General features: G+C 38.3%; 1 protein-coding gene across 4 annotated transcripts; it reads right to left on the bottom strand.

The window, feature by feature from the left end:
- Nucleotides 1-5,504: 5,504 nt before the first annotated feature.
- LOC127117922 (protein ROLLING AND ERECT LEAF 2) lies at nucleotides 5,505-10,462 on the bottom strand. Of its 4 annotated transcripts, XM_051048052.1 has the most exons (7): nucleotides 10,291-10,462; nucleotides 8,841-9,219; nucleotides 8,109-8,801; nucleotides 7,926-8,000; nucleotides 7,596-7,810; nucleotides 6,695-6,918; nucleotides 5,505-6,611 (listed from the first exon to the last, which is right to left on the bottom strand). In XM_051048052.1, exons 2-7 carry the CDS (start codon nucleotides 9,160-9,162, stop codon nucleotides 5,861-5,863), a joined length of 2,280 nt encoding a protein of 759 aa, XP_050904009.1. In that variant the 5' UTR covers nucleotides 9,163-9,219; nucleotides 10,291-10,462; the 3' UTR covers nucleotides 5,505-5,860. The 4 variants fall into 4 exon arrangements, with proteins under 4 accessions (XP_050904009.1, XP_050904006.1, XP_050904007.1 ...); XM_051048049.1 differs by having other exon boundaries at nucleotides 8,109-9,219; XM_051048050.1 differs by lacking the exon at nucleotides 10,291-10,462 and adding an exon at nucleotides 9,916-10,164 and having other exon boundaries at nucleotides 8,109-9,219.
- Nucleotides 10,463-10,682: the final 220 nt, after the last annotated feature.

Here is a 10,682-nt window from a genome sequence, read left to right on the forward strand (position 1 = left end):
AAGAACTGAGGAGAAAATTTTGACAACATCAGGAAGAGGGTCGGCCATGAGAATATTGCTCTTGACATTGGTAAAGTTGTCATTCAAGCCTTTCAAGAAACATATGGCATACTCCATTTCGCGTTGTTCCTTGAAATTGAGACTTGCATCACAAGTACATGTCGAAAGAGGTCTTAAAGATTCCAAATCTTCCCAAAGAGTCTTCAAGTCATTGAAATAGGTTGTCACAGTCTTGTCACCTTGATGAGTAAAGTCTTCAAGTCATTGAAGTAGGTTGTCACAGTCTTGTCACCTTGATGAATAGAGTGTATTTGTTGCAGCAAATCAGAGATGCAAAAAATGATCACCTTTGGAGAAACAATTTGCAAGGTCTGTCCAAAAATGATCGACATTCTCGATATAGATCGTGCTTTGAGAAATGTCTGGTGCAAAAGAGACATAAATCCATGCAAGAACGATGATATTACAATGTTCCCATGCGTCGAACAATGGGTCATCTTCACTAGGTGCGATGATCTTGACATTGACGGATTTGATTTTGTTCTTGCTCAAGAGTGCCCGCTTCATAGATTGGCTCCAAGATTCATAGTTGTGTTCGGAGAGTGGCCGAGAAATGAGGATGGCGTCAGAGTTTTCTACAGGTTGAATGTAGTATGGGCTAGATTGATCAAGAGTTGGATTTGTGGATGAGTCTTTGTCAATTTGGCTATTGTTTTTTTTTTGGAGTGGATGTGTTGGAGTGATCATCTTGTTGATGATCCTCCATTATTGAAGGATGTGAGGAAGTTCATATGAAAGAAGGAAGAAAGATGGTGATTTTTCCCGACACTACTGATACAATAATAAAACTTATAGATGAATGATGTATTTCATTATGTGAACTTAATAATGCATGGCATAGTGTAGTTACTTGTTTCTTAAGCAACAAAATAACCAACTATCTTATCCTATGGGCATGGAAAAATAAAAATTACATAAAACTAACAAGTAAACTAGCTTATATCATTTAATATATTGTATATGTTAAGAATGTGTGATCTGGCCTAACTCAACCCTATAAAACCGGTTGGTAGAGTGAGGACTGCCCCCACTTATAAAGTCATGTTCAGGCCATATATTGTCCGATGTGGGACTCTTAACACACCCCCTCACGCCTAGGACTGGACATCTGGAGCATGGAAATAAATGGTGGGTGGCCCGATAGCGGAAACCATAGTAGGTGGCCCACCGGATCTTAAACGAGGCTCTGATACCATGTTAAGAATGTGTGGTTTGGCCTAACTTAACCCTACAAAACCGGTTGGTAGAGTGAGGATTTCCCCCACTTATAAACACATGTTCAGGCTATATATTGTCCGATGTGGGACTCTTAACATTGTTGTAAATATTAGATTGTAAATAGTAATTATTTCTATTAGTAATGAGGCCCATTAGTCAAAGCCCGTTAGATTTACTATTCTCTCTTATTTAAAGCATGTAGATGTAACATGTAAGAATCACTTTTTAATATATCAGTAAAATATTTTACAACATGGTATCAGAGCTCCCGATTTTGGGGGATTCGCTTTCGCCTAAACCCTAGCCGCCTTGTAGCGGAGTCTTTTTTTTTTACTGCAGTTTGCAGTTTGTTGTTGTTTTTGGGTGTTTGGGTCATTGTTCTTTTGTGTTGTAGCACATCGTGCTTCTTGTTTTTGTTCACTCATCTTTGAAACCCTAACCCATCCTGTTTCTTGGTTTGTTTTCTCTCGATTGTCCTTTCAATGGCTGAAAAGAGGGGAACTGATCTTTCCTCCTTCAGTCAGAATGATGTGGAACGGTTGAAGTCTATGCTTGACTCCATGAGTAAGCCTTCTGGTTCTGGGTCTCTAGCAGTTACTGGTAAGAGTTTGTGCTCCCGATCTCTTACTGTTTGTGGTAATATTCCTAAGAATGCGTGGATTCTTGACTCTGGTGCTACTAATCATATGACATTTGATTCCACATTATTATGCTCTTATACCACACCTTCGAGTATTCCTTATATCACTGTTGCTGATGACTCACATGCTTGTGTTGTTGGCACTGGAAATATTGACTTGCAACCTCCATTCCAGTTGCAATCTGTGCTTCATGTTCCCACACTTTCCCACAATTTAATTTCCATCCATAAGCTTACCCCTGATCTGAATTGTAAAGTAATTTTTTCTATGTCCCATTGTGTTTTTCAGGACCTTACCACGGGGCAGACGATTGGAATTGCTAAGGAAAAGGAAGGGTTATACTACTTCTCTGATGACCATCCAAAGGTGTTGTCCTCCTGTTTCCAGTCTCAGTCTTCCTCTTCAGCCTCACAAATTTGGCTTCAGCACAAGCGTCTCGGTCATCCTCCATTTTATATAATTAAGTCTATGTTTCCGTCGTTGTTCTTACACCATTCTGTTGAGTCTTTTAAGTGTGATGTTTGTCAGTTGGCAAAACACAATCGTGTATCTTTTCCTTCCAGTTTTAATAAAAGTGATGAACCTTTTGATTTGATTCATTCTGATGTTTGGGGACCTGCCCCTACCTCTAATATTTTTGGTGCAAAATTGTTTGTCTCATTTATTGATGATTGTACTCGTGTAACTTGGATTTTCTTGATGAATACTAAATCCGAAGTACCACAAGTATTTATCCAATTTTATAATATGGTACAAACGCAATTTGGGAAAGGCATAAAAAGAATTCGTTCTGACAATGGTAAAGAATATGTCAATCATACCTTTTCCAACTTCACTAGTAAACATGGCATTCTCCATGAATTCACATGTGTTGACACCCCACAACAAAACGGTGTCGCAGAAAGAAAAAATCGGCATTTACTTGAAGTTGCTAGATCTCTCCTTTTTCAAATGTTTGTTCCTACCTCTTATTGGGGTGAGGCAATTCTTACTGCTGCCTATCTGATTAACCGGGTCCCATCTCGAGTGTTAGGTAATAAAAGTCCTGCCCAATTTATGCTTTCACGTTTTCCATCTGTTCCTATCTTACACACTCTTGAGTCTCGCATTTTTGGTTGTGTTGCTTTTGTTCATGTTCACAAACAATATCGCAACAAATTGGATCCCCGTGCTGTCAGATGTATCTTTCTGGGTTATGCACCCAACAAAAGAGGGTACAAATGTTATCATCCTCCGAGTCGAAAATTCTTTGTCTCCAAAGATGTCACCTTTCATGAAAATGTGTCATATTTCACTCGTTCTCAGTCTCAGGGGGAGAACATAAGTGACTTAGAGTCAGAGTCAGAGTCTGAGTCCGAGTTTCTGATCCTTGGTCCTAGCCTCCCTAGAACACCTATCAGTGTTCCCTCTCTTGAACCCGAGTTGTCACCTAGTTTGAGTTTGAGTCCTAGTTCAACACCTGAATCTGAGCCAGTAAGTGTTCCTGGTCCTTCAAGGCCTTCTATTTTACAGGAATCAGCACCTCCAGCACTAACTCTAGTGTATCAGAGAAGAAGTAAACCTGACCTTCTCCAGAAACAAATTCAATCGCCTGAACCGGAGGTAAGTACTGAAAATGATTCCTCTAGTGATGATTGTGCCATTTCTGATACTTGTGACATTAATCCAGTTGATTTACCCATTGCTTTGAGGAAGGATAAAAGATCTTGTCCCTCCCTATATCGACACCTTATCTCTCAATATGTCTCCACTAAACATCTTTCCACACAATATCAAAGTTTTATTGCATCTGTTGATTCTGTGAAAATCCCATCATCTGTTGAAGAAGCATTGCAAAATAGAAATTGGGTCCAAGTTATGGATGAGGAAATGAGAGCACTTGAAAAAAATGGTACTTGGGAGATTATTGAAAGGAAAAGAGACAAAAGTCCAGTTGGATGCAGATGGATCTATACTGTAAAGTACAAATCTGATGGTACACTTGATCGGTACAAAGCAAGACTAGTGGCAAAAGGTTATACTCAGACGTATGGTATTGATTATGAGGAGACATTTGCCCCAGTGGCAAAGATGAATACTGTTCGAATTTTACTATCTCTTGCTGCTTCATGTGGATGGGAATTGCAACAGTTTGATGTTAAAAATACGTTCTTGCATGGAGACTTAGAGGAAGAAGTGTATATGGAGATTCCACCAGGTGTTGGCATAACAAATGGAGCTAACAAGGTGTGTAAATTGAAGAAAGCCTTATATGGACTAAAGCAGTCCCCTCGGGCATGGTTTGGAAGATTCACAAAGGCAATGATGTGTTTGGGCTATAAGCAAAGTCAAGGAGACCACACTTTATTTTTTAAACATTCACAAGGAGGAAAACTGACTGTACTTCTTGTTTATGTTGATGATATTATTGTTACAGGAGATGATTTGATTGAGAGACATTTCCTCAAAGAGAAATTATCAGCAGAGCTTGAGATGAAAGACCTTGGGCAACTCAAGTATTTCTTGGGAATTGAGGTAGCCTACTCAAAGCAAGGCATCTTTATTTCTCAAAGGAAGTATGTGCTTGATCTTTTGCAGGAAACTGGCAAACTTGGATGCAAACCTGCAAGTGTTCCCATTGAACAAAATCACAGGATAAGCTTTGAGGAGGAAAGTGACAAAGTTGACAAGGGTCAATATCAGAGATTAGTGGGAAAATTGATTTACTTGGCACACACTAGACCAGATTTGGCATATACAGTCAATGTGGTGAGCCAATTCATGCATGATCCGAGGGTGAGACATTTGCAGGCTGTAGACCGCGTTCTACAATATCTTAAAGCAACTCCAGGGAGAGGACTTTTGTTTAAAAGAGGTGGAAATCTAACTATGGAGACTTACACTGATGCGGATTATGCCGGATCAGTGAGTGACAGAAGATCTACGTCAGGCTATTGTACTTTTCTGTGTGGTAACCTTGTAGCTTGGAAGAGTAAGAAGCAAAGTGTAGTTGCTCGATCAAGCGCCGAGGCAGAATTTAGAGCTATGGCACTAGGAATTTGTGAGCTATTGAAGATGAAACAAATTCTAGAAGACTTGAAGATACAATGTGAAGGTCCTATGAAATTGTTTTGTGACAATAAATCGGCTATTAGTATTGCTCATAATCCTGTTCAGCATGACAGGACTAAACACATTGAGATTGACCGACATTTTATCAAAGAGAAGTTGGATAGTGGACTGATAACTACATCTTACGTTCCTTCCGGGCATCAGCTGGCAGATGTGTTAACAAAAGGCTTACCAACAGAAAGATTCAGGCAACTTACTTGCAAGTTGGGAATGATAGATATCCATTCACCAGCTTGAGGGGGAGTGTTGTAAATATTAGATTGTAAATAGTAATTATTTCTATTAGTAATGAGGCCCATTAGTCAAAGCTCATTTGGTTTTCTATTCTCTCTTATTTAAAGCATGTAGATGTAACATGTAAGAATCACTTTTTAATATATCAGTAAAATATTTTATAACAGTATATCATTCGAGTGGAGTGAAATTTATAGATTTAAGGCATTGACAAACCTTGCCCATAAACTGCTCAACATGTTTGGTGACAAAATGATGCAAACTTTTATTTCATGAAGTTTCATTCAATGTTCAAAAAATTACATTTGTAATGCTTGCCTTCAAAGGGTGTTTCTTCACCATTAGAGCCTAGTACTTACAACTCTTACTGAATATGTAGCCACCAATCGACAACCTCTCCATAGATATCCTCTATCATCTCCCTCTTGTATTCTTAAAAGAACAAAACTAATAAGTATGCAGAATAAGCAATAACTTAAATATAACCTTTCATCTACAAATGCTTCATCCATTGTACTATCATATGCTCAACAAAGAAGCTATAATTCTGCAACTCCGCAGCATTTCACGCAATTCTTCTCGTATTGTCTGGATGTTTATTCAACAGCTTGAGATTGTGACGATGATTGCTCGTCTTGAGATTCAGAATTCTGGCGACCATGTTGAGATTGAGAATTCAAATGACCGTTTTGAGAATGAGAATTCAACCGATGATAATTGTTCTTAGCGTCGTGAATAGCTTGTTTAAGTTCTTTGTACATTTTGACAGAAGAACCAGACAAACTATTTAGTTGACCAAGAAATCGAATCAAGCTTGCTCGAAATCGATCAAAACCTGAAATCCAATCCTCTGAGACGTCGTCTCTCAATAAACCATCTACTGATTCACCGCCGATATGGGAATGAGGTTCTTTTCCTTGGTTCTTGTCTTGATATGGTAAGAATCGTGCCGTATCAGCTGCTAGGCTCTTAACAGAATCGACAACATCCTTGACAGGTAATGTGCCGAGCTTTTTCAACCAGACATCACAGGTGGCGTATATGGGAGGACCGTATTGTATAAGAATCTCAGATTGCGGCCTTCTTTTTCTTTTGAATGATTTTTGTTGAAGAGGAACGCATTTGTGAATCCAACCGTTTATAGCCTCGAGATAGAATTTCTGAGCTTCGATCCATTTGGTGAAGCTTGATGATAGAAAGTGGAGTTCATTTTCAAGATATGAAGTAATCTGCCTGCGTAACTCGGAATGCATAGTGATTCTAGCATGGCTGTTGTTATATGACGCGGACATGACCTGAAACTGAAGCTTGTGGCATTCGTGCATCACTTCCCACATTCGAGTTAACCTGCCGCCAAATCAGAACAGATATAGATGAATTATGAAAGCAAGAAGTTCATATCAGTCAACACAAGTAAAGCTTAGTCATACCCGTCAATCAATTCCTCAAGTTGTGGCTGAAGCTCTCTGTCTCGCAACTCCTCAATCCTCTTTGAAATAGAGTCTATCCTGTGAATTGCTACTCTGATTCTTGAATGCAGATCCTTGACTGCAGCACGAGTTTTATCAACTGTGGAGGTCTTTTCGGCTTTTGATTCCAGGTTCCGTAAGATTTTACACTTCATGTCATATTCCTTTCTGACAATCTCACTAGCCTGTGATTCACCGAAATGAACAATATGATATTAGCAAACAGACAAGAAATTCCCATGTTCTATGACAAGTACGTATGTTAAAATCGGCAGCCATGGTTCAAAAGTAAAAAGATACTAAAAATGCAAACAAATATTCCCTCAGTTTCAAAATGAGTGTCGTTTATGGTTTTTTCACACAGATTAAGGAATACAATAGTGTCCAGAGTGATAACTCAAGGACACAAATGGAAAATAACAATCATTTCTTCATTGAAAAGTGAGAATGACATTCATTTTGAGGCAAATTTAATCTGCTAAAACGACAGTCATTTTGAAATAGAGGGAGTAATAACACACAATATTTGATCATAGAAATCGGCCAATTGTGTCAAACCTCTGACTGCAATGCGGCTACCATACCTTTCTATTATTAAAGCTTAGAGCTTATAGAGTATGATATATGTTCAAATACTACGGTCCATATTACAATATTACCCCTCAAGCATACCTCGCTCGAGGGATTTGCTCACTTATCAGTAAACTATGAGTCACAGCAAACAACCTATTCGTTTAAAATACTTAATTGCCAACAAAATGTTCAGCTTTAGGGATTACTCAAAATCCAAAATAATACTTCCAACATATACACCTAAAATACATAAAAGTCGATGTATGTGTTGATGAGAAATACATGGTACCTTCACTTCATCATAGAGCTTCCTTTCCCAAGCATGTAGCCTGTCCAAGGTTGATGCATGGCTTCCAGAGATCATACACGAACTATCAAAGAGATTATTTGTGTGATCCTCTAAATTTTCCCTTGAGTTTGCGTCTAAAGGGTTTTTAGATGAGGAGGATCGAGACGATGCTGTCCTATGCCAAGTTATGTACTTCATCGAGTTTTGAGCAGGCTCTAGGAAGACGTAAAGAAAAAAAATTAGATATTGAATTGCAGAAACAGATTTGAACAAACAGGAATGAGTATCAAAATTATAAAAAGTTCTATAGTAATACGAATCAGAAATTACCTTCGGGAACTTGACTTGTTGGATCTTCGCCACATGAGAAACATGCCTTACAAAATAAAGATGCCAAAGAACCATCTGTCACGGAAAATAACACGTTACGTCATAGAAATTTTCATTATTGTGTTCTATTTATATACAAATAAGAATAAGAACTGCTAATAAACAAAAATCCAGAAATATTACTTTCTTTCCCGGGGAATATCGGTCGAAAGTGAAATTTATTTGCTTCAAGCATCCTTGGAACCTCTATACCAGATTCCGAAGCTCTAATAAAGAGAATCTCGATATCCTTCATGCTCAAAAAGAAATTCTTAGGTGTGACTTTATTTTCACTATGACTTTCTTTCTCCATCGGTTTGTTCATTCCGGGTGAAGCCAAAGCTGCCATAGGTACTTTCTTTGATGAAGATAAATAAGGAGAGTTTCCCTTCTCCTCGTTTACCGATTCAACTTCAGAAACTGAATCCCCTTTCATAGGTGAAACACTTGCTTGAACATGGTTACTACTATTAGCTCGATTTAGATTTTCAAATCTTTGGACTAGAGTTTCTGCAGCTGGCTCTTCGTCAAATTCATCTTCCGAATCCCGCGAGCTACACGAAGAAACCTTCGCTTCATCATCTTCTAACTCAGGAAGTTCTTCCCCGTCATCATGATGAGGCATGCCCTTTGCATCATGAAAAGAAAATTGATGATCAACGGGATTAAAAAGACCGAAAAAATCCCATTGTGGAGTTCCATCCGGAAGAGAAGAATCTTCAAACGCTTCTGTTTCAGACATTCCATTTCCATTTTGTGCAATGCCGGATGACGTTACCGTCGCTATAACAGGTACAGGTGGTTTTTCTTCAACTTTCTTAGAAGAAAAACTACTAAGTTTCATATGATTAGCATGGAACTTAGTAGAACTACTAGGAGGAGAGGGAGTTGGATACAAGTTTTGCACTTTGGCTGCATCGATGTGTTGCGACGTAGACGGCGAAGACTGCGACATTGCCTTATCAGTTAAAGCAAGTGCTTCTGGTGTTGCGTTAGTGTATAAAGAAGACTCTGTGTGAGGTTCAGGTTCTGTGAATTTTTTAAGAGCTGTTCCTACAATTTTCAGTGACTGAACATACGAAATATGTGCAGCTGCCAGCGAGCAACGCCCGTCAAGCGCTTGCCTAACGAATTTCTTCCTTACACGGCACAGTTGCAGCGCTTTATCTTCCTCCATTTTAGAGCTTGAAGCTCCCATTTTCCCAAATCTAACTTGCCTTTTCCCTTTATGGAAATCCTAAACCTTGATTTCTATCTGCAAATTCATTCAACATCAAATTTATTAGATTAATCAATACCGGAACCAAAATCAGTTCAACTCGAAAACATCCAAACATGTCAAAATCAATTTTATCTACTCTAAAAGTGAAATTTCAAGTAGACACATAACATTACAAAACTAGCAACAATTTCTTCAAGGAAAATACAAAATCATAAGTGTTTCTTTTCTCTTCCTTCATATACATAGAAACCAGATTCCTTTAGGCTAAAATATTTGGATATCATAAAATGAACAGAGTGAAATGGAGCGGAGCAGAGAAGGATGTAGCGGAATGAAGCGGAGCAGAATGAAGATTCCATCCCATCGTTTGAAAATTTTAGTAATGAACAACGCAAATTCTTCGTTCCACCCAAATCGGAGGGGAAAAAATATGGTGGTAAGTGATAGAACGGAATCCATACCACTCCATTCCGCTCCGTCCAATCATAAATTATCCCAACAATGGAATACCACTTCATTCCATCCTATACAGCTCCGCTACATCCGATTCCATCAATCCAAACGATTCCATCAATCGGAACAAGGCCTTAGTAACAAACAAATTTTAAAAGGCACTAACATCAAGCCTAAAAAACTACTATAACTAATCATTTTCATATGCAAACACAAGCAAATACAAAATGCATCTCAGAAACATGTTGAAGAAAACAATATTAGTGAAACCACTACATCATCAAACAGCACCAACACAAGCCCCTGAAGTAAAACCAGCTCAAATTTCAGAACATTCAAATCAAAAATTGAAACTTGAAAAACGAAGAACAAAAGACACTGTTCAAACCCCCAATGTGAGGCACAGTGTTTCAATAGATTCATAAAGGAACAAAATTTAACACAAAGGAGGAAACTTTCAGGAAAAAGAAAGACAACCCATTAGCAAAAATGAATCATAGAAAGTAGAGAAGTTTTTAATTTATCAAAAAAGAAGTTAGATCAAACCCAAAAACAGTTTGATATAGAAAAAACAAAGAGGGTACCCAAAAAGCAAAAAAACACAGTGAAGCAAGATAAAAAGAAGAAAAAGTAAGGATTTTTGGTGGGTACCGAGTGTGCATATTAAGAGAACTTGGATTTCAGAGATGACCCATGTAAGAGAATCTTTGACAGATACAAGATTTGGAGAAAAAGAAGAGAATTTTTCAGAGATGAGAGAGAGAGTGGAGCAAATCTGTTCACTCCATTGCTGGCTGGCTACTACCATGCAAAAGAAAACATAGCAAGACACAGACATCTCACCGTGGTTTGTGGGGCCCATTTCCATGTGGGCTCACTTTTTGTCGTAGTGGAGCGTGGTGCCACGCGCTTGGAGCATTCATAATTTCATTGTGGACTTGAAAATTTTTGTTGAAAAGATCGATTTTAAAGTGAGATTTTTTAGTGTGCAAATGAGTAATAACTCTAAATTAGTAAGATTAAAAATATATTTGTTTCCACGT

Source organism: Lathyrus oleraceus, chromosome 2 (genome assembly GCF_024323335.1).
Source record: "Lathyrus oleraceus cultivar Zhongwan6 chromosome 2, CAAS_Psat_ZW6_1.0, whole genome shotgun sequence".
Lineage (NCBI taxonomy): Eukaryota > Viridiplantae > Streptophyta > Magnoliopsida > Fabales > Fabaceae > Lathyrus > Lathyrus oleraceus.